The sequence below is a fragment of the Larus michahellis genome, chromosome 10, assembly GCF_964199755.1.
Source record: "Larus michahellis chromosome 10, bLarMic1.1, whole genome shotgun sequence".
NCBI lineage: Eukaryota > Metazoa > Chordata > Aves > Charadriiformes > Laridae > Larus > Larus michahellis.
The window spans coordinates 7,759,389-7,782,812 of record NC_133905.1 but is presented as its reverse complement, the minus strand read 5'-3'; the positions used below and the strand labels follow the sequence as shown (position 1 = coordinate 7,782,812).

Genomic DNA, 23,424 nt, shown 5'->3' with positions numbered 1-23,424 from the left:
ATGTCCGCAGTGCTGTGGAGTTGCCACCATTGAGAAGCTACGGATTTAGAGTCACCATTTTCCAAACCCAGTGTGGAGGAGCTGACTATATAGCTTTGCAGGTATATATATATCTATATTCTCATCTCCTATGAGAAGCTGAACTGCAAGGATGCTACCTGCTCTGCACTGTGGCTGGGACAGACACTTAGGTGTGTGGATGCCGCCTACCTTTAGTGGAATAACTGTAGGACTTCCTTCATATTGCTTTGCAAAAGTACCTTGTATCCTTCACCGGAAACTGAAGTCAACAAAGGAATGGATAGGAAGGATTTTAGTGAATAAATTGGCTTATCTTCTGATATTACAGCACTAGATAAAATTAAAGAGAAAAAAACCCAAACCCACAAAACCAGAACAAACCCCTTCCCCCAAGCAATAGCATTTCCAGTCATTATGCTGGGAATAACAGGCAACAATAGGATTATGATGACTGCAAATGTACCATATTGAAATAAAATTAGTTTAAAAGGCAGGAACAATATCATCATCAGGTAGCTTTCTTGCAAGGTGGAAAATAGCTTTAATAACTTTATTGGAACTAGTCTAAAAAATAATAAAAGTTCTCCCCTCCCCCAGTACAACAGTGATTGTGTTAAAAGCAAGACCTCTGGGTCTAGAGGGCCCTTTTGGTGTTCCCAGCCTATGAAAAATACGGGCTATGGCATGCAGCTGAAAATCAGATATGCAGAGTGTTGAAATCTCATTCAGAGATGGGTGTATTTCAGAGTACAGAACCAAATGGGAATATTCATTATATGGAAAGTTAATGCATCACGCTGCCTAGGAAGGATGCTGAGAGGTGGCACAGGAAAATCAATAAAGATTGAAGTCTCTATAAGTGCAGGCAGAATGTGGAATAAGAGCTCCAAAGGCAAGGAATCCAATTGCCAAAGTTAATATTACCTTTTTGGGACATGCTTTTAGGACCTAGTAAGAAGGAAATAACATAATGGGAATTTGCTCTCTATTTTGGAAAGGGACCACTGTATAGTCGGAGGAAGAAAAGGGGGTGAGACGTGATTCAGGCAGAAAATTTGGGCAGGGGTGGCTGCGTGCCCAGGAAGACATCAGCCCTGCTCAGGACTGCTCATTACTGAGGTTGTGACAAAGTGCCTGTTAGTAACAAATACCTGGTAAAAGCACCCAAAGTGGTGGGTTTCATGCCAGTTGAGAGAAAACGGACTTTCCTCAGCTGGTGTAAAGTCTGTGGGGATACTGCTCCCCCCAAACAATTTTTGGAACAAACTGGAAACCGCCAGGAGGGCATTGGACTGGGTGAATATTTTGCGCCATGAGTCTGTGACTTTGTGATCATTTGCAAAACTAGCTTTATCATGTTGTGAAACATGGTCTTTCCTCCCAGTTACGTGCAGTGGCAAAAGTACAAAACCAGGGATCATCTGAAAGAAATAAGGGCATAAAAAGCAGAGAACAGGGGGGAGGACTACTAATATCCCTTACTTTCGAACTTTGGTGTAATTTAAACAACTTTATGCCATTTATATTAAATCACCATGTCCTTTTTGCTTGTCATTGTAGAGCTTATTCTTTTTCTTTTTGTCATACCTTTTATGTGACAAACTCCAGCTTAATATATTTTTTTGGCAGTTACATACTTAATCTTCCCGATTCCTGTGGATACCAGCACAACAATGTGTTTCATAAACTATTAAAGGTGATGAATCAGAGACCAGTCATTGATCTTTGCTGGGGACTGGAAGATGCTGAGCCCTGGCTGATCAGGCGCCCGTGACTCAACCTGGGGAATTAGGAGGAAAATTTTGGCAGATAGAGAAAACCGTGTTGCGACAGGGGCTCTGCTTATCTGACTGGGTTAGGTTGAATCTGTTATTCTTCCTACACAGCCTAAAATGTTCTCCTGGTTCACCGAGTGAATGATATGAAGATATAATGACAGGAGACCTGGCTATGGCACTCTGCTATTGTGCAATTGTTACGATGCAAGAACAATACAGGACATTTTTTAACACACGTAAATTGTAAACACAAATAATAAGATACACAAATCTTGTAAAACTCTTTAAACTGATACCTTGCATGAAACCAATTAGGTATGTTTGTGATGCGCCTCATTCTTTCCAAATACATTACACAGTAGACTACTATGAGATACGTAAACCTATCGGATGAATAAAACCCTGCCTATTACAAATGTACTTGTGATGACAAAGAACAAAGATTGAGGAGAATTTAAGTTTTTTGTTACACGGTGGCATTATCAACAAATGCAGTCATCTGAGCTTCATAATACAAGAGCCTACTGCTACAGATTTCAGGAGCTACACCACTGCTAGGAGTTCAATAGCATTTCTAAAGTGCACACAGGATCTATAACCTGATAGTGGACAAGCCACCTGCACCCTTTTTGTTTTAGAAAAAGAAAGGAAAATAGGAAAAAAGAAAAAAAGAAGAGCAAAGATTTACTTATGGCCAATTTCACAGGCTGCAATCAGTTTACAGGTCACTAGGAGACACTCAGGCAAAAGCATAACATATGTCTAACAGGCTCAAAGTAAGAGGCCATCTAGAAAATTGAATTTAAGTAATAAGGAAGCTTATTTAAAGCACTAAAATTCAGAAGGCAGAGCCTTTCATAACCTAAGTTACTGAACTTAGAGTTTTTGTGATTCCCCCCTCCCACTGATGGTGTTTTTCAGCTTGAAAGCTAGTATTAGCAAAACTAAGGACATTCTTTGCTAGTTGCAAAATGTGATAACCTTTCTGTACCTAGCTAAATACAGTGTTAAATAGCTTAACCCTTTTATTCTCTGTCACCTGTTTTTATACAGCTAGGTATATTCCAGCTACAATAGGCAACAGGGTGTTTCGGTCACAGTCACACCCATGGCATTTGAAAGCGCCGGACATTCTGCAACCTGACGTTTTCTACAAATGCCAATTCACAATGTCATGAACGAAATTACGTTTAATTTAAATGTCATTAAGTGATATTTAAATTTAAACTATAGCTTAGTTTCAGAATGTTCATCTGATGATTGGACTCAGAGTTTGTCCAGCAGTTCTGACACTGAGCCAATACTGTTAAAGATAATGATTTGAGCCTGTTGTTAGGAAAAATTCCTGGAGGGCGAAGCTGTGTGGTGCTGATGGTCCCATCAGGCTGCATGTAATGAAGGCCTCAATGCATTCTTTTTCTATGGGTTTCTATTCTTCTTGATCATCTGCTGATGAAACCTGATAAGCACCTTGTTACAGAAAATTGCTCATTTATCCAGTACATGCAGGACACCCCCATTCCATCCCTCCTGTGCACCAAGTAGGAACCTCTTCACAGAGAGAAAACAGCCAGGCTTTCTTTAGAGATCATCATTTTCCTCCCATGCATTGGCTGAGAGAACACTGAAGATCTCATTTTATCCTGCAATCAACGCTCGTCAGCTCTCCCCTCTTTTTCCTTCTCGGCAAGGAACTTGAAGCGGGTTGCAGTCTTCCCTCTCACAGAAAGAAGGGGCATGCAGCATCTCGGAGCTCTGCTGCTGACCTGCAGAATTTGCTGTGCCATGTGCCAAATGGATACTGTTTGAAATAGCAGTCTCTCTCCCTTGAGCCTCATTCTACAAAATTCATGGCCGATGTCATTGTCACCAGTATTTCCTGCCTCACTAAGGGTCTGTGTGAAGGAAGCACCTCAGCCAATAGATGGGAACACGCTGACCACCCCAAGTGACTGTGGGGCATGCTGATTTCTTACTCTAGCAGTCTTCTATGTCCCCCACACAGCCTACTGATTACCCAGTGTGAAGTTAGTGTAAATCAATAGAAAAATGGGCTGGTCAGATGTTACTGCTGTCTCCACCCAAGTAGCTGCTGGAGCTGTCACATGCTCCGTGGCAGCACATGGAGATGTGGCCAGCAGCTGGGCAATGGATGGTGCAGGGGTGGACTGTGGGTCTGTGTGGCTGAGAAGCCACAATTTCATTATTAGGATGTGAAAATATTTTTCAAGAATCTGTACTAGGTTTCTTACAGTGTCTGGGGTTTATGTGGAGCTTCTGGCTGTTGCCTTAGTGTCTCATTCACCCAGGTCTGGTTTTGAGGGCTAGTGTGACACCAGCTAACAAGACTGCACGTTACCTCTGCACGCCTGTGGTACCTCTGACCAAAGCAGCAATGCATTTTATGGAGCAGTACCAAAAGTAGCCGTCAGCTGTCTCAAACTCATACCAGATTCACACGTAGGAAAAGCTTTAGTGCTCTGTTCACTCCTGGCTGCTGGCGTCATCCCCTGATGGACCCAGAGAAAGCTGGAATCCACAGACTCTAAATGGTGCAGAAAAACATCCACATTACAGAGGAGGCTGGGCGATCAGAGCCTGCTGGCCCTCATCTTTCAGATGGAGCATCATTTTAGATCATAAAAAAACAGCAAAACAGCTGCTGGAGGGTTGTGCCACATTCCCTTCTATCAAGCCTTGGGCTTCCAGCCAATAACACTATCCTTCCAAGACAAAACACACATACCTTCTGGCTTTCTTCTGAAGTTGACTCAGAAACTTTCTCTTTCAGCAGCTCCCTGGATACAGGAACAAAGAATTTATGATTAGATATTGTGCAAGAATATCCTGTGATATGGGACATATGACCGACAGGGTTTGAATTTGGGAGTGACAGAAATTATGAGCCATACAGAAAGCATGGCTCACGGACACAGAGACAGTGAAATATGAAATATTGGAAACCGCTCCCATAAGAGACATGGAACTGAAATGCTGAATCTTTTCAAAATTCAAAAACATAACATAAAACACCAGCAAAGGAGGCGTCAGCTCCTAAACAAGGATTTCAAGACATAAGGAAGATAACAACTTTAGAAAAGAAAAGCGAGCCCAGTGACTGTCAGATTAATTGAACACAGTGTCAGGAAAGATTGCTTTGTGAAGTGTTGCTTCTTAAAGCATTACAAAGTCAGAAAGACATCAAAAACATTGATTGGCAGCAAAGGGGAAACAGAAACCACAAGTGATCAATAAGGCAGCTGCCAGCAGGTGGGGGTGACACGTCGGTGCATGAAGGACTTCGTGGAGCTTGAAGTGGCTAAGTAATAGGACTGGGACCAAACTATTGATCAAAATTATTTTTATGTTGCAAAAGGTCTTGAAAGTACACCTTCTGGCATTTGAATCCATTTAATAAAAATGCTGCGATTATTTGTGCCTGCTTAGCATGACTGCGAGCAGCCTCTGGAAGCCTTAAAGGCTAAACTCATTAGCTATTGATTACAGAAGAAGGAGTTGGGATCTTCCAATACCACCAATTAATTCAGGCGTGTTGTTAGGAGCGGGAAGGGCTGGTAAATCATATCTTTGTTGCCAAAGTATTAATGAACTACTTGCTACATGTTTCCACTGGATACAGGTCTCAGCCAGGCTTCTCCCCCAGCACCAGCACAGGACCGGAGCACTTTCTCCAAGGCTTTGCCTTTTCTCCTGTCCTCCACTCCCACCTTTGTTGCTCACCAAGGTGGCTCAGGATGACCAGGGACTCAAACGCTACTCTGCCAGGACAGTGACAAGGTTTGCGGTGTAGGGGCTGCTGAGAGCGACGCGAGGTGAGGGTAAGTTTGAGACCAGCCACCCCATCTCCCGCAGCGAGCTCTGCCCCGCGTTTTGTATGAGCACGTGATGGCCTGGCGAGCAGCAGGGTGGGGGCTCTGCCTCAGAGCTGCTGCTTTCTAATGAAAATGCAGTTTTTCATTTAAGGGGCACGTAAGGAGCTGCCTTGAGTTGTCCTGATTTCTGTAGCTGCTACAGACAACTCTTTGTTGCATCGCTGTCCCAGGCCCCTGTCTTCCTTGTGGCTCTTCAAGCTCCATTTCTTGCCATTTCTACCAAAGATGTCGGGAGGTTATACCCTTCCTTCAAGAGTGGTGTTTTACATACCAGAAGACCAGCCCCACAGCCTCTCCTCCACCCCTGCCTCTCCCAGGCCGCCCTCTCCAGCATTTCACTAGGCAACATCCTAGCTCATCCTGTCTTTGCTCAGAGGCTTTCCAGATCACCCACCATTCCTGCTGGATGGTGGGGCTGTCTTCAGTGGGGTTTCACTTTTTTCCTGTGTGGTTCTCCCTCCCTTCAAGATACAGTTTTAAACCTGCTGTGGGTAGGGTGGGAGGGTTTCCTTACCTGGTCCCAGGTTAGACCCGCCAGCCCTGCATTCGTCCGTCTCTTGCAGCAAGTGGTGGTGACTCCTGTTCAGCTTGCCATCAGCTCCATCTTCCAGGCACTTCCCAAACAAGGGGTCATGGTTTTAAACTAAAAGAGGGTAGATTTAGGCTAGATATAAGGAAGAAGTTTTTTACAATGAGGGTGGTAAAACACTGGCCCAGGTTGCCCAGAGAGGTGGTAGATGCCCCATCCCTGGAAACATTCAAGGTCAGGTTGGACGGGGCTCTGAATAACCTGATCTAGTCGAAGATGTCCCTGCTCACTGCAGGGGGGTTGGACTAGATGATCTTCAGAGGTCTCTTCCAACCCAAACCATTCTATGATTCTTTGCAGTGGTATCTAAGCGTGATGTTGGTGGTATTTCTCATACTGTTGTTATGAAGGGCTACGTACCCACCTACCTTTGCGTGCAGGGGCTGCTGTCTTCTCCATGCGGATATGGCAGCCAAGCTGGGCAGAGGAGCCTTTCCCAGGTGCCCAGCTGCAGCTGCCTGCCCCTGGCCTGGAAGCCGTGCAGGGGGCACTGCACTTTTCTTGCTGCTATAGCATCCCCCGGGCAGGCCGGGAAGCGGCTCCCTGCCCTCCCACATGGGCTCCCTGAGCAGCAGGGCAGGTGGGCCCAGCCTGCGGGCTCCTGTTGGGCTGCTACCAGAATGCAACGTGAGGCAGTGCCTGGAGCAAGGGCTGGAGGAAGCATGTTACCAAGTCAGGGGCGCTGCAGGAGCCAGCAGGCTGTGCTGCGGTGTCACACGAATCCCAGTCCCCATCTAGTGCCCAGACTCCCTCTTTCTCCCAGTCAACCAGCATGTGGACCTTACAGGTGAGAATGCAGCAGCACAAAAGGCGGCAGGCATCTAGTGTATTGATTTTAACCAGCAATTTTATGTCAACAAGCAATTTCAGTTATTGACGATGTTTGTCCTTGTGCAGGGCGGTCATGTAAGTATTGCCACTGGAGGCGGGGTGCTGCCGTGTTGCTGAAGGCTCTGGCAGCCGCCCTCCCACACTCCAGATGTGCCCCCACAGCTCGCAGCTGGTAGCAGAGCGGAACGAGGATGTGTCCACAAACCTGTCAGTTTTCCCACAAGAACAACAAAAGAAGTAACACACGCGCCCAGCGCAGAATCAGCGCGGGAGGTGGTCTGCAGAGCTGCCGAGGTTTTATTGCAAAACACGGAGCATCGATGGGGTAACGCGTGCCCGTTGCAATGACAGCTCTTGGCTCGGATGCAGCGGGGAGGTATGACTACTAACGCTCTCCATGGGGAATATTTGCTGCTTTATCTCTAGGATTTGGAACACCTGTCCCTCCCTCCCAGTCTGCCTGAGATGGGGATGAGTTTTTCTACCTGCTTTTTCTGCCGCCGCGCCGGGGTTGGTTGAGCAGGGAGTAGATGCAGGTTAGCACAACGGATCAGGCGACAGTGGCTTGGTGGAAGCCCCTGTTCCTCCAGGCAGACATCTGCTGACAAACCGGGATCAGACCTAAGGAAGGGCACACCCAGTGATGCTCAGGCTGTGAGGCCCCATCCTGAATGGAGACGGTGCCCCTTCCGAAAGGGATCTGGATGGGTCACAACAGCCCGGGGAAGCCCAGCGGTGGGGAGGGATGGGGGGTACCGGCACCTCTCTAATGTTGGAGACAAATAAGAAAGGAACGGTGATCTCCACTGTCGAGTGACTGAGAGACAGATCCCAGCTGAGCACTGCTTGGAAATTTGAGATCTAATTAAAGCAGGCCTTGGATCTCATCATTCTTCCCGCACGCCTGGGACAATGAAATACTGACTGGTGCATCTGTTCTGCATGCGTATTCGATGCAAATAAGGAAGAAGTCTGTAAATACATCAAAAACCATACTTTATTTTATGTATAGCAATACAATTTACATATTAAATAACACTATAATAGAATGATTTGATATAGTTTTAACATAACAAAAAGAAGATTCTTCAAGTTACAAAAAACCCCCAAACAAAAACCAAAACAAAACGAACAAAAAAACCTCCCTCAAAATACTCCCTCCCACCCTCTCCCCAAACCAAACACCACATTTTTTTTTTGTTTCTGAATGGATCAATGAGACAAACGTATCCAGTGACTGGCTAAGTCTAATTCCTATTGCACACACTGACAATGGAATCCAAAAAAAAATAATCCAACTTTCACAATCACTGCCCCAAAGAAATGACATGTGTGGAAATCCTTTTTTGGAGTGTGATGATGGTGTCTCACTACCTCGATACACAGAAGGTATGCATTCACATAGCCACCACAGAACTAGGAAGGAGGTGAAACTAGAAAAAAATTAGCTTTATATGAAAATATAAAATTCTATGATTATATACCATAGATACAAAGTTCCCAGAAGATGCTTATCCAAGCAACAAAATATTTACAGTTTTAATGACTTTGCTATTTTAAAAATGAAGGAAAAGAAAACAGGAGTACACATGAATGCTTCGGTCTTTAGAAACAATGGCCGCTTGCTAGTTTCAAATGTTCTAACAAAACAAAAAGAGTCACTACCCCAAATGTTGGAGAGTTGTGACATTGTATAAAATTGACTATCTCCTCTTTTGGAGACATGTTTATTCTTAAAACTCAAGACATTTTTCTTGAAATTAATTATCCTCTGTAGAAAATGCTTCCCTTTGCAAATAGTTAACAAAAACACTAAAAACAGTTAAACAGCTAAGACAAAGTAGAGGCCTAATCTCTTCATTACAGTTCCTTCTCTCTATTTTTGCATTCCTTCTCCTTTAATAAGTAAAGCCAATGTAGTTCACATTGTTAGAATGGCAACAAAGAAGAAGAGCAAAGGGGTAACAAGAGTTGAATTACGTCTGTAAAAAAAAAAAAAAAGAAGAAAGCAATGCAGTGGATTAACAAATATGCATTTTCCCTTCATATAAAAATTCACTGGCACCATTTGAACATAAACTTCAGAACACAAGATCTGATGTCAAAAGACATGGATTTGAGAAAGACTGCTAAATCTTTAAGACAACTACATTTTAATTTTTTTTTTTTAAATTAAGTTGGTTTTGTTTTGCTGAGAATTAGTAGTATGTATCTTTGGTAGAATCGTTATCTATATTTTTTAGCTTTTAAATAAAATATATCAGCCTAAAAAAAAGATTAACAAGAAGGCGGTTGTGCTGTGTCATAAAGATTCTTCTCCTAATGCTCCAGTGTATCACTCTGGGTTCAAGCAATTCGAGCAGTCAGAAACTGGAAAAACAACTGAAATTTTGCAGATCCTGTAAATGATTCCACTAACCTAGAACAGACCCACGGTACAGAAACGGCCACACACAAGAAGTAGTTTAAGGGTTTCGTATTTTTCTTTTTCCTGTTCCTAAATTAACGTTGGGAAACAGACACTGTGAAATACTAAGGACAAATGCTGTTTAAAATGTATGTTTTTTTAGACCTTGGTCGTGCAGCAGGGTCGGAGCTGAGCCCGCACGCCCCAGCACTCCTACCGCTCTCCCAGAGCTGCCCGCCCAGGAGCGCCCGCGCAGGAGGGGCCGTAGGAGGGGCCGTTCAGCTGAGACCCTCGCCCGGCTCAGATGTTAAGCTGACACAGCAGCTTTCCAAGCATTCCCTCTTGGAAAGCTTGGCTGCTCTTGTGGGCTCAACGCACAGAAGTCTTTTATGTCTTTCACATGGTCTGCGGGCGCAGCACGCATGCGAGACATGGAGAAATAACATGTTCTAAATGTAGGCAGACACACGCACATGTACTTCAGTCCTTCATTTCCTTATTTCTCAGGGCTGGTGCCGAGGACCACACGTTATAGCGATGCGATATACTCAAGTTCTTTTAATTTGCAGGCCTGCGCATTGTCTGGCAACTTCTGCTGCTGGGAAGACATCCCAACCAAACGCCGAGAAGCGGTTACAGCGGGGGGCAGGTTGAAAGCGCGGTTGCGATGCACAGAGCGGGACTTTGGCCAGAGAGACCCAGGAGAGCATCTCAGCAGAGCTCTACGAGCACGCGTCTCTGAACACATGCTCGCTCCTCCTGCCCGACTCGCTCAGCCCCAGGGAGAGGGTGCAAATCCGCGGGAGAGAGCAGAACCGCCGCTGCTCACAGTAGGATAGATTTGGCTCTTCCGCGCTCTTAACCCTGACCTTCACAAGCAATTCCGAGCTTCATCCACTTCAAGCCTCATGCATCACTACGATCTACATTGGCTATCTGACTGTCAGCACAGCACTTAACGCACAGCTTGAGCCCCCCCCCCAAGAAAAAATCCATGGAGAACTCGTAGAACATCAGTGTAATTATTTCCCTGTGGATTAAATCCCAAGCAAGTATTTCAGGTGAGGGAAAATGCCAATGCAAATGCATGGATTTCCAAAGTATCTACCAAAGTTCAACCCCCACAGCCTTCTTTCATTGAATTTTAAAACTTGCGAGAAGGTAAGGGATTAAACCAAGGATATTCAGGCAGCGTGTCACGAACCACAGTTATCTTCCGTCACGCCACTGAAATGAAAAGTAATCAGCTGCAAGTACTGAACAAATCCAACCCTCTTGATGCCTGCAGTAATCTTTGTGTCACTTAGCTCTTGTCAGGGTTTGAATACTTAACTTCTCCCTACACCTTCCCAGGAACTTAAATACTTCAAATGGAACTGATCCAACTCAGCAGAGTCCCTCTGTGCTACCAGCCGGAATTGTCTGGGGCCAGAATCACTTGCACGGGGGCTCCCCAACCTCCAACGCGGATGGACACTGGCCAGGAGACCACTGGGCAAAACCTTCCAGCCCTCGCAGGCAGCAGGACTTGAAAACTTACTTAAACAATCTTGTTACTGGGGTGTAGCGACTGGAGGGCCAGTCTTAACTCCTACCAGACGTTAACTGACTCCCTCCTCGGTGCTGGGTTGTCCCAGCGCAAAGGAGATGCAGACTGCAAAGCAATCTTTTGAAACATTTTGCACAATTTTTTTATTTGGACTAGCTGTTGCTGGACATGGGTTTTCCTTACTGAAATCACGGATATATTACACCGTTCAGCATTAGCTGTTATTTGGATCACTTGTGTGAAGGGGTGCAACCAACTGAGAAGTAAAAGGTGACTGTGTAAAAGGTTGCTGATGAACTCTTGAACGCTCTGGTGTTGAATTAATCAGGTGCATCCACACCAGGAAACCTTTCCCTTATTAAAAATCAAAGGCCAGCTGTTAGCACATACCAGTTTGCATAGCTCCTCTGCTCTCAGCGAGGCCGCACAGGTTGTACCTCGTGAGGTTCTGAACCAAAACATCTACTCTCAATATAATTTTAAGCAGTTTGCTTTCAGCTTCCTTGTGTGTGAAAACGCGCGGAACCTTCGCTAAATGTCTGAATTTCAGCAAGACGAGACTGACAGAAATTAATAGGTTTACATTCAAATGAAAAAATATGCTGTAACTTTTTGACAAGTCCTGAAAAATTACAATGCATGTTTTCTGCAGTCGAAATTTAAAAGTAAAGAAATTAATGCCATATATAAGGGATAGTGCCTTTAACTGTATGCCAAACGTCAGGATGGTTGAAACGACGTATTTCCTTTTCAGGGCACGTTCAATAACCCCTCCCTACTCAGCCAAGCTGTGAAGGACACGATTAGCTCTAATTCTCAGGAGAATTAAGTATGTGCTTACTACTTTTGTTAAATAGGGATGGACCTTGCTGAATTGCGACCAAATACAAAGGAAAAGGGAGCCAGTGAGGATGTGTACTTAAATGCTCCAAACAACAATTCAATTATTTATATAATCTGGGGGAAACCGTTTTATTGGTGTGGGAGGGAAAACACAATAAGCTGGGTTTGTGCTAAAGAATTAGTCTGGCAAAAAAAAGAGGGAGAATGTAACTTTATAGGTAGTTTTTTTATTAGTTTGCTTCACCAGTAAATATGGATCAGTACTTTATGTTTTAGCACTAAAGTATGAAAATTACACACCTGTAAAAATGGCATCTAACAGTTATGAAATTAAGAAACGCCTGTCATCATGTAACATACCATTAGGTGTGAGGTCATATTCAAGAAATAGTAAGGAAATTAATGTGTTTAAAATATTGAATAGCTTAGTAATGTAAAATATTGCTACCTTCAATATATCTGAAAACAGGTCTGATTTTGGGCTGTAGTAGATTTCTCACTGCGTTGGCTCTGACGAGAATAAAACCAAAATATTTTCCCATCATAGGGCTGGTTAAAAACGAAAACTGACGTTCTTCTGAACACACGGGGAAAAATTGTAAATTCAAAACCTATCACTGCGTCCCGCATACGAATTGCATCTAATTCATAATTATATCGTTATGTCATTTATATATTCCACGTGAAGCAAGTCTTAGGCCTGTAAGTGTACAAAACAGCAATTTGAAACCATACAGAACAAATTGTTTCAGCTCCACAAGGCTGTTACACCTTCGCTGCAGCTAATAATCACCTGCCACGTTTTGCCAAGAAAGGATGAACACTGCTCATCCACTCCACTGGAATGCAGAATACCGTTACCAGAACCGTGACATAATCGTTAAAATAATAAATATGGTATGAAGGGGTACAGTATCTGGTGTAGAAAGAATCCATCTGGCCTAGCATTCAAGATTTTAAGATTCGAGGGTCACTGTAGTTAGCAAAACTTCACTGCATTTAAACAAAACAGAAAAAAAGCGTATGTGTGTTGTCATGGAATGTCACATCAGGGCTTGTCTTGTATTAGAATATTATAGGCAGTAACACTGATCATATAGTGCAAACTAGATAAAATTGCGTTTCACTGTGTGAAATAAACAGAGGTGCAAATGCTCAGTAGGATACCATTAAGACATAAAATGGCAAAAAATAAATATCAAAACTTTTATCAGTGTAAAAAAGTAATTGGGTTATTGTATAACCTAGAGTCTGGCAAAAAAGGCCTCAAAAAAGTTCACTCAGTCTTCAGAAGTTCTACAAATTAAGTGCCTTTTCAGGTTTCCAATTAGACAAGAGACTCCATGCTTTCTGCGGGATCAGATTCGTCACTGGCCATCACAGCACCGTTTTTGTCCAGTGTCATGGGACCATTTCCATTTTCCTTAGTGCTGACCAAGCTTAGCATTGCCTTATAAAGAAACTGGTACTGTTCCTGGAAAAGAAAAGAAAAGAAGAGTGACTTCAATCCCTTCAGTGTACATAAGCGAGTGGCGCTTAAATTTGGCTTTTCTGGGGAAGCTCATGGATACTCATTACTAGAAGCATACATATAGCAAAGAAAATAACTTATAGAGCAATTACCTCTGTTGATCTAGTTTAACCTCATGAACCCAAAATTCCCGTTTGGGGTGGGTTATATTATTCCTGAGATATTATTCAACACTACAGGAGGGTGGGACAATACCTGGGGTTGTTCCCTCGTCCGGCAGAGCCTCGCACGCTGCGGCAGGGGAGCTGCTCTCGCTGCACACCCAGCGAAGAGCCCCCTCTCTGGGTGAAGCCTTATCTCCCCGCAGCTCTACCTGCCCTGCCGCACCCCTTCAGACCACCGCGCGCCAGGTTTAAACTTAACTTACAGGGCTGGCAGGGTGACAAGCTGAAAGGTCCTTCTCTGCCAGGGCTGCCTGTACAGGGGTCCCCTAACTGGATGAGAAATACGCTTAACTGCAAATCAGGGACTTACAGTGGGGCTTTGAGATTTATAAAAAATGACAACTATACAAAAAAAAGCCCAAACGCAAATTCTGCTTGGTAGCAGATGCAGTAGGGCTTGATAACATACACGATGTGTGTCTTAGTTCATGCCTTTGGTCTCAGATGAAAACCTTGTAAGCTATCCATTTATATTCCATTTAAAGACTTACGATGTCTGTAAATACTCCAGGCCGCATAAGATTTATCATCTTTGCCACCTGGAAAACATCGACAGCATTTTCATTCTCCAGCTGCTGGGACAGAGTGGTAAGGGCACATAGCGTTCCTGCTGACACAGCTCCGTACCTGAAAAACCACACCAAAATGATAAGACATTCAGAAACATACAGAGAGACATGAAAATGTCGGTGCAGTCTTATTTGATTACTCTAGTTTATCTTTGTATCTATTAAATGCTTGTTTTACACTGGTTAATTTTTAGTCATTTGCATTTATAGAGGAAATTTGATGGTACACCAGTCAGGTCGGGGTATCTGCAGCGTTCAATACAAAGAACTGTATCAGCAGAAGAATGAGAGCCACTTAAAAACACCCGGCCTGGAGAGTATAACACTGGAATCAGTTCTCACATGCCGCATGTACTGGAAGCGTCCGTATTATAGCTGAGTGTATTTTAAATTCATTAGTGGGAGCTCAAGCAAAACATAAACGATTAGAAAGAAATGAGACTTTGCCTCTTCCTCCACACCTGACAATTATATAAAGCTAACACGGATATGAGGCGCTCACAAGTAAATGGGGCACATCTCAAAGCGTTCCTTAGGTCTGATTCATCGGGAAAAGGCAACATCCGTGAGTTGGGCACCCAAGAGACATTAGGGATTCTGAAGAGTTGAGCTGTGCTGTCATTTAGGAAGAACCTGAGCCACGGTTGTTCCTCAGGAGCACAAATCAATGTGTCCTTGAGATACTGGTCAGGTAGAAATCTTACTGCTGCTAAATCTGTGGGTACGCTTGAATCACGAAAGCCGTTGTGGGGCGTGGGATAGAGGATCCAAAGCAACAGGGGCTCGTAACCGCTTCTGAGGAGCCTCAACTATCCTCTGCTCTCCCAGTACTCAGGAGACTGAAACTCTGCCCCAGCTTTGCTATGGGTTTGCTCTGTGACTCTGAGAAAGTCTGTGTCTAAACGTCCCCACCTGCAAAAGGGGACACTGGCGCTGACTTGCTCTCTAAACCGTTTGGAGAGCCGTACATGAAAACTTAAATAATCGGCAAGTACTGCAAAGCCATCTGGTATCATAAGATTACCACTAGGATTTTTTACAACATTCCTGTGGAAATCAAGACATATGCTGACTTAATTTCATATGATTTTTGCAAACTCCATTTGCCTAGAAATGGGAACCAGAAATCAGATCACAATAGATCTGCTATATTTGATGAAAAGTCTGTAGAAGCAGCAGAGCTTCTGCCGAACCACATAGATGGCTGTGACTGATCATCTACGGCGACAGCGGACAAAGTGGCCGACGCTCGTGCCTGATGGGACACAACTAAATGCCTCCGAGGGTCTAATGGCCTCATTGTTACTTGGGCTGATCACCTCCAGCTCCTAACAATCTGAAGGCTTTTCTCTCAGAAATTTAGGCAGCAAATCTTTATCTAGTTGCCTACATATGGGCAGTTAGATTTAAAAATCTTTACAACTGTCTCGAGTTGGAATTTCTGAACTTTGAAATGTTGTTATCGAGTTCATCCCACCATGTACTTCCTAAATACCGCATGCATTTAATATCTGCAAATTCATATATTTGGAATTAATCCGCAGTTGTAATTATTAGTGGATTATGTGATATAGTTGTTGCATGTAGTAAAGGGAAATTTTCATTTTCAGCTACATTTGCCTAGGCTCCAATGAAAAGCAGAATCCACATTATGTATTAGGCATAAAAATAAAATCATTGAATATGACAAATAAACCAAAAAAGCAATTTACAGAAAGAATGACTCAGCACTGTTAGGAATGCGATTTTGATTTATTTTTTTTTTGGTCTAGCATGAAATGCCCAAATCAATAATGGTTCTAATTTTGTAAAACATAATCTTAAATACTGCAAGAGTAGCAAAAGCTCACTCCAGACTACCCAAAGCATGAATATTAAACCAAGCCTGGAATTAATCAGTGCTGGCAAAAGGCAGCAGAGCTTACGCTGTGCATTAGCAAGGCAGGAGACGGTGGGAGAAAAACTACTTGCTGCAGCCCAAGGCACCGTTTGCAGGAGTCTGTTGGGAAAAACCTGTTGCAGCAGCAACACACGGGTGTGAAGAGAAAGCCCCTTCCGCCACGGCAGATACCTTCATGCAGTCGCACATCAGTACAAAGGCCGATCTGACCACGGAAATACCAGAGTACGGTAATAACGGTTTTGGACAAAAGGTGAAGATTTCCAAGTCTTTCCCCCTAATTCCGTTTTGTAGCGATGACAAAACGTCTAATGGACTTGAGCGCAGGGGGGTTGCAGGTATCGCAGTCGTTTATGCTGGCTTGGTGTTCGCTCTAAGGGCAACTCAAGCAGTGCCAGAAATTGGGCTTCCTTGGGATTTTAATGGCAGAAGGACTGCGGGAAGCGCTCTGCCCGCCAGGAAACAGTCCCTCCAAAGAGGTCCTGATAGACCCAGGCTCCAGCGTCACTATAATGGTATTCTGCAGCTCCATGTGTGCAAAGTAATAATATGCAATGCAATATTTAGCACCCTGTATAATTGGGCATTCAAGCACACCTGGCAAGACAATGCTCACTACTGCACTACAAAAGAGACAAGTGCTGGGGCACGCTGGCCCTGTATCAGCAGGTTCTCTCCCTCCTGCTTGGCACCATATGGGCCCCTTGGAGTGTTTTTGGGGGAACAGAGGGAAGAGAAATAAATCTGCTCTCAGAAAACCTGTGTCCTTTGTCACAAGATACTTCTGCCGCTCATCCTGAGACACAGCTGAGCCAAGCTTGTTCTGCCTTACACGGCACATTAAACCTGAGCTCTTAGACAGGAGTTCAGGGCTGTTTTGAAACTGGTTTCCATAAGCCCATATTGGGCTGCTTAGAGCCTTACCTAAACCAGGGCTCTGCTGGGTTGTGAAACAGGTTGTAGGACTTGTTTGGGACACTTCCAGGTGCAGAAGTGCTTACAACAAAACACACACAAAGCAAACACAGCCTCACTTTTTGAGTCCACCCAAGTTGTGACCAACATAAAAACTACACTAAGCAAAACACATTTGCCCTCAGATGCCAATTGAAAACTCATCCCTGGAAGTTTAAATATTCTGATCCCGTTCCCTAGACCACTAAACCACATCCACTCCGAGCAAGAACGGACATCAGTTCTAACAAGTGTTCTGTAGCCGAGTAACTCCTTGTACAACCTGCACACGAATGGAAGAAGAGAGATGACATACTCATCATGAACTATGGTGGGGCCATCCCTTGTTAAGGCCTCTTCCTTGATTACATTGATAAGTTCAAAGGTACTGCTTATGGGAGCATCTGGGTTTGGCCATTTAGGACACTGAAAGTGGCGGACCTCCAGAACGTAGTCATCCTGCAATGAAAAACCGGCCTGGGCATTAGCTACTTAATTTCACATTTATCCACTGCAGGTAGAAAGAGGGAAGAGCCTGACTACAAACCGAAGAGATACCTTCTTCCAAAGAGTTTGTACAGAAAGAAGACGACAGACACACAGCTCTAGCATCTCTGCAACAGCAAACACCCTAAAATAATGCAACTTTAACAAAATGTTGAATTGATACAAGATTTTGCATTTGAGTTCACGGCTTAGATCCATATAAACCTTCTCTCAGAGCCCTTATAGCTCAAAAGTCAAACAAGAGAAGAGCAACCAAGGAAACCCAATTTGAAAGGGTTTGCAAACTAATGTTTTGCAGCAAAATCCACCTGCAACCCGATAGCAAACTAGAGGCAAGTTTACAGGTCAAAAGAAACATGCTTAAGTAAAACCCCTTAATTAAGACCCCCCCGACAATTAAACTATATATCTGAATTTTATAAGCAGAATAGGACAATAAACCTTGGTGTACTTTACAAAGAATAATTCAATCTACTTGTGTGATTTCAAAATGAGAAACCAATGTCTTCGCTTTCAAATAAGACAAATAATTAATACTACGGTCTCACTAGCTAGAGGAACCTACCTGGAAGCAGAAGATATGAGAGGGAGAAGGAGCCAACGCAAATACCTTTCCCCTGTGAGCAACATGCATGCACATGCATTTACAAGCAAATCCTTTTCAAAATGTTTCTGAACTCCTCTTCTTCCATATTTAAATGACATCGGTAACATTTTGGTGAAAAGCCAAGACCCACATTTGTAGGTTTATTTTACCTGGGTAGCTTCAAGGATAAAGTCATGGATGATAATTTGCTCTTCGTTAGAGAGGCACAGTCTGTCTTTGCTGATAAGGGTCACAGTAAAGGCCTCGCAGTTCATGGATTCCTCGCGACTTGGCCAGTACACAAACTCATCTTCTGCCTGGAGGAATGAAACAACACACTACTGCAGCCTTTCAGATACCTTGTGTGTGACTGAAAAATGCAGTGGATCAAACAATTGGTTTGATAAATAGAGATGATCAGGACCTGACCTTTAAAAACCATTTCTGTCTAAACCAGATTTACTATTACAGTAGGCAGTAAGCCTGCCAGATCCTTCCTTTGTGCGTCCAAACAGGTAACGTCTGCTTTTTAATTGGTTTCATAGGGAAATGGTTATCTTAGCTCACTCATACTTAACCTTTCTATTGTATCCCAGGCTTTATTACCTCCTGCCTACACGGTTTTGCATGGAAGTCAGATATCTGTTTAGAAAAAACTCATTGACCTTTAACAATTAATTGCTTATTATTTTTAATTTGTGTTTCTTGTGGTCTAATCCAAAAGTCAGGGTCTGTGGATCAGGTCTAGGTAGAAGACTGATGGATACTTACGTAGGGCTTGAATTTTTAGGACTGAGGGGAGGAGTGAGGAGGAAGGAAGAAAGCCAAGTACTTTCAGCCTTGTAAAAAACCCTGGCTTAACTCAATGCAGTTTCTCCAGCCAAAACTCCTCTACTGAAGGGACACTATAAAATCTCACGGCGTCTATGAATGGTAGAAGCGGCTCAGTGCTGAAGTAGCCTAACTGACAGGGTGTAGGCAACATACTGTCAAAGCTATTCTTTAAAAAATAACTGTGCATTCCTCATTCACTGCAGAGAAAGAACATTAAGCTCTGTAACCACACACATGCAAAGCTTGTTTCTCCCCCTGGCTTCAGAGGACTACGGTCCCTGGAGCGTAAGCACAGAAGCCACCCTGGCAGCACGCACAGCACTGCACGCCTGCGTCTCTGAACAACCTGCCTTTTACTCACGAGAAAAAAAATAGAGCTATGAACCCACTTATCCTGCTGCGGCCACGAGCATGTCTCTAAACCCAGATTTAGTTTTGTGGGCCTGCAGCCTTCGTGCACATGATGTGCAAGATACTGTTGAGATTTGGGCCTTAAGTGTTTATTCTGAAAATGGGGCTTAGGGTCCTAAGTCCTGTGAGTGCTTTGAAAATTCTGCCCTCGGCGTGCAGAGATGCCAGCAAGCAGCGCAATATTGCTGAACACCAGGGAAGCGACCTGTCCTGCCGAGTGACAGGTCCCCGTGCAGCAGCGGTGTGCATTATCATCTCATATTTGGCATTAGACGTTCAGCGCCTGGAGACGGTCTCAGCCCTGTGCCACCCCTCCCTGCCAGGCAACAACCCACACCAAACGCTGAGCCAATGCACGGATGCTACTGCCCTGATGGCCAGCCTCCACCCCGGGAACGGTGAAGGCGAAAGCAGGGACCAGACGTCCTTGCAAAGGATGTGGCCGAGTCCAGCGCTCCTGCTTTACCTTTTAATCACTATTGTTCTGCAGAGCTATTTCATGTACTTGTGAAGACAAGATCAGCCTCTTCATTTCCACCTGACACACTTTCATTTCATTAGTGCTTTCTGATTCGATTGGATTTCTCTGAACGCTCTTCGCCTTGCAGTGCCTGCAATCCCTTTCATCGCGCCGCACACGGGAAGCATATCGACTGCTGCCTCTTTAGTAGCCCCTCATGACTGCTATTTTCCTGCTGTAATGAAGGTGGTTTCTCTTCCACTCTCAGCTACAATCGTCTATTCACCTCAGTGACGCGTGCATGAAAAAACGAACCGTTTAGTTCTCAATCCTTTTCAACGCGCCCTCTTGAGACGTGCTAGTAAATCTGGTAGCAGCGATTAGCACTTCACCTGTGCCTCCTTTTTCTCTCTCTCTGTCTGTCTCATTACTTCCACTTAAATTAACATACATGTTTGCTTTTTACTTTCATCAAAAATAGCATTTGTAACCTTGCACAGATGTAGTCTTGCATGGCCTGAGCCCTGGGCAAACGAGCAACTATCCTGCTGTCCCTGCTTTGTGTTTTTGTTCCTCTCAAAGTCTTTGCCCGTGGCCCTGCCCACCGAGTAACCACCCAGTAATCCCAGTGTCCTGCACCCTGCCAGACAGCCAGCCCTCGGCACCTTCGCAGAGGTCGTCATCACCGGCGTGCTCCCTGTGAGCACTGTGGTCCATCCAGCTCAGGGTGTCGTTCCCAGGGGCGAGTGCAGAAGGGGAGAGTAAAGAAACACGCCCCACGTCTCAGAACTTGTCTTTTTGTAACAAGCTTATGGAAAAGTTTGAGAAGGTGGCTCAAAAATTGGCTTTGCTTTCAACCAGAAAATAGCGACAGCACTTAATGCGGCGACCCTACGCTGGTGCCCAGCTGGGATAAGTGACTGCGGAAACCGCGCAGGGAGGGACGCGTTTAACTCACCAGGCTCTGGTTGTCCGGCAGCATGACGATGATCTGTGCATTGTGATCCCAAATCATGCGCCAGAAATCTTTAGTCGTATGTGGCAGCGGATGTTGGGTTATGATGAACTCGTTACTCCTGTAGTAGCCCTTTTGCAGCAAAACAAAGCACACAGTTACTTACTGCCTTCAATACTTTTAAAACATTAATTTCATCTTTGGGGACACATAATGACCCTATTTCATTTTATTCCACAATATTTTCACACAGACTATAATTTTATAACTCCATTTCCATTCTGCAGTCCCTGTTGTTTTCATTTACTCTAAATACCAGTATTTATTTGACTGTATCTCATGGAAATACACATTCCATCTAAATGCATCTTGTATTTAATTTTTTTAGGCAACGATCTTTAATAAAACACATTTAATAGCTTTACATTATAGGGAAGGTGTTAAAATCTCATCTGTTAATACACAGCCATTACATACAGAATTAAAACAATTATAGGCATCTGGTATTTAGCACCTTAGAATTGATTTTACTTTGTAATTAGGTGTTGGCTTCCTCACCATGATATAAGAGGCATTAATGTAATCTGTTCCCTTCATTCCAGGCAGCGGTGCCAAGCCCACTCTAGCACGCTCAGCTATAAGATCAAAAAAAAACAGAGAGAAAAAAAGAAAAAGAAAAAAAGATCAAAGTCTGGTCATGGCACAATGCAGAAAGTAAGAATTTCTCTCTGACGTTAACAAACCAAACAGTGCTCAGCTCCCATCTCCCGCAGGAGCAGGCCAGCACTTTAACTGCGTTAAAGCATTGCCTGCTAACACAGGATATAAAAGAGAATGTTGCACAATATTCCCACAAGGACAAAGTAATTTCAAGAATCAAATTTTACTATAGCAAAGATTTTCACAGCAGGCTGAATTACCAAATAACAGTATATGCAGTGATAACAGGGGATTTCAGGTAATTCTTGACTGTAGTGTTCCATTTGTCTCCAGCAGCACACAAACCCAGCTGATTTATTTTGTTTTCCCTACCACTCCGGAGCACTGCCATCACTCACTCCTCCCAGCTGGAGGGGGAGAGAACCTCCAGAGACAAACCCCTTCCCTACGGGTAACCACCCAGAAGCGTGTGTGCGTGTTCTTCAGCACATCTACACTCCTCCCTCTTTGAGGGCTGGGTTCAACAACATCCGCAAACCAACTGACGCCCCAAGTGCCAAACTGAAATCACTGCAGCTACGTGACACAAAGTGAAAAGTTGTATAGACTATTTCTGCCCCGTTCACATTTTTTTTAAGAAATATCCTGATGACTTCCCTTTTTATTAACAAACTTCACGATAGACTGTGTCTGTGCCATTATTACTTTGTGCGAGCTTGGCTATCAGTTGTCCCACGTGTCCTGTACTCTGGGCAATGAGATGGCAACGACGTTGTGCCTATGCTTGGTCTGGTGCAAATTCATGCTGCTGGGCAACTAGGCACAGATTCCATATTAATCACGGAATCACAGAATGGCAGGGGTTGGAAGGGACCTCTGGAGATCACCCAGTCCAACCCCCCCGCCAAAGCAGGTTCACCTAGAGCAGGTTGGACAGGAGCGTGTCCACAGGGGGTTGTGGGGAGTCTCCAGACAAGGAGACTCCACAGCCTCTCTGGGCAGCCTGTTCCACTGCTCTGTCACCCGCAAAGTAAAGAAGATTTTCCTCATGTTGAGATGGAATTTCCTGTGTTCCGGTTTGTGCCCTTTGTCCTGTCACTGTGCACCACTGAAAAGAGTCTGGCCCCATCCTCTTGACACCCGCCCTTTAGATATTGATAAGCACTGATGAGATGTGAAGCATTAATGACTGTCAAACTGTGTCCTTGGGCACTAAATACCTTCAAATCCAGGCAAGGCTCACACGCAGAAACTGAGTGTAGCAGCTGAATTACAAACAACTTGTGCCAATCACACTGGGAGATCTCACCTGAGCTGGGAGCAGTATCAAAGCAATTCTCTCAGTATTCCATAGATATATCCCCTACCTAATTATTCAAATTCTTAAGCGCTTCAAATTAACATTTCACTTGGACAGTATATCTGGCTGACACTGTAGCTATTTTCTTTTGTTCAATTTCATCAGGGTAATTCTGAAAGACAAGGCAGCTTGGTCTGAACAAAAGATTACATTTCTCCTTCCTACTGGCTATGCCTTTTCATGCAAAACACCGGGAGAATTCAGTACAAAAAGTTATGCTAGGCAGTAATCAAACCGAAGATGTGATCTTACACGGCACGACTGATGAGTTCCTGTTCTTCTCTTTGTTGCAGTCTTTCTGAGCACTGAAGCATTCCACGTATTTTGCATTACACTGTGTAACCAGCTGAAAGAGAATAAAGTAGTAAGTCAGTCCTCACAGCGCTCTAAATGAAGAGAGGAGGTTTCTTTGCCAACTCCCGCGAAGATGCATCAGTAGAAGAATAAACTGCATTGTTCAACTTGTTTAAAGTACTCAAGATGCCAATGGAAATCATCCTTTTCATACAACATGTTTAATGGACAAAAAGATCTCCGCAGCTCTCAGCTTCGAAACATCCTGAAAATGAAGTTCCATCAAAATGTATTTTCACAGAACACTACGTTTAGTTATCTTTGAGAA

At 44.0% G+C, this 23,424-nt stretch overlaps 1 protein-coding gene across 3 annotated transcripts in view; it reads right to left on the bottom strand.

Moving 5' to 3' along the window:
• Positions 1-8,079: 8,079 nt before the first annotated feature.
• The window catches only part of PTPRG (protein tyrosine phosphatase receptor type G), a 415,376-nt gene continuing 400,031 nt past the window's right edge, over positions 8,080-23,424 (bottom strand). For all 3 annotated transcript variants that reach the window (XM_074602189.1, XM_074602190.1, XM_074602191.1), the window contains 7 exons: positions 23,055-23,148; positions 21,341-21,417; positions 20,786-20,914; positions 18,293-18,439; positions 17,346-17,488; positions 14,098-14,233; positions 8,080-13,385 (listed from right to left, as the gene is read on the bottom strand). In XM_074602189.1, coding sequence (XP_074458290.1) covers positions 13,239-13,385; positions 14,098-14,233; positions 17,346-17,488; positions 18,293-18,439; positions 20,786-20,914; positions 21,341-21,417; positions 23,055-23,148 — 873 coding nt within the window. In that variant the 3' untranslated portion in view covers positions 8,080-13,238. The remainder of the gene's footprint in view (positions 13,386-14,097; positions 14,234-17,345; positions 17,489-18,292; positions 18,440-20,785; positions 20,915-21,340; positions 21,418-23,054; positions 23,149-23,424) is intronic.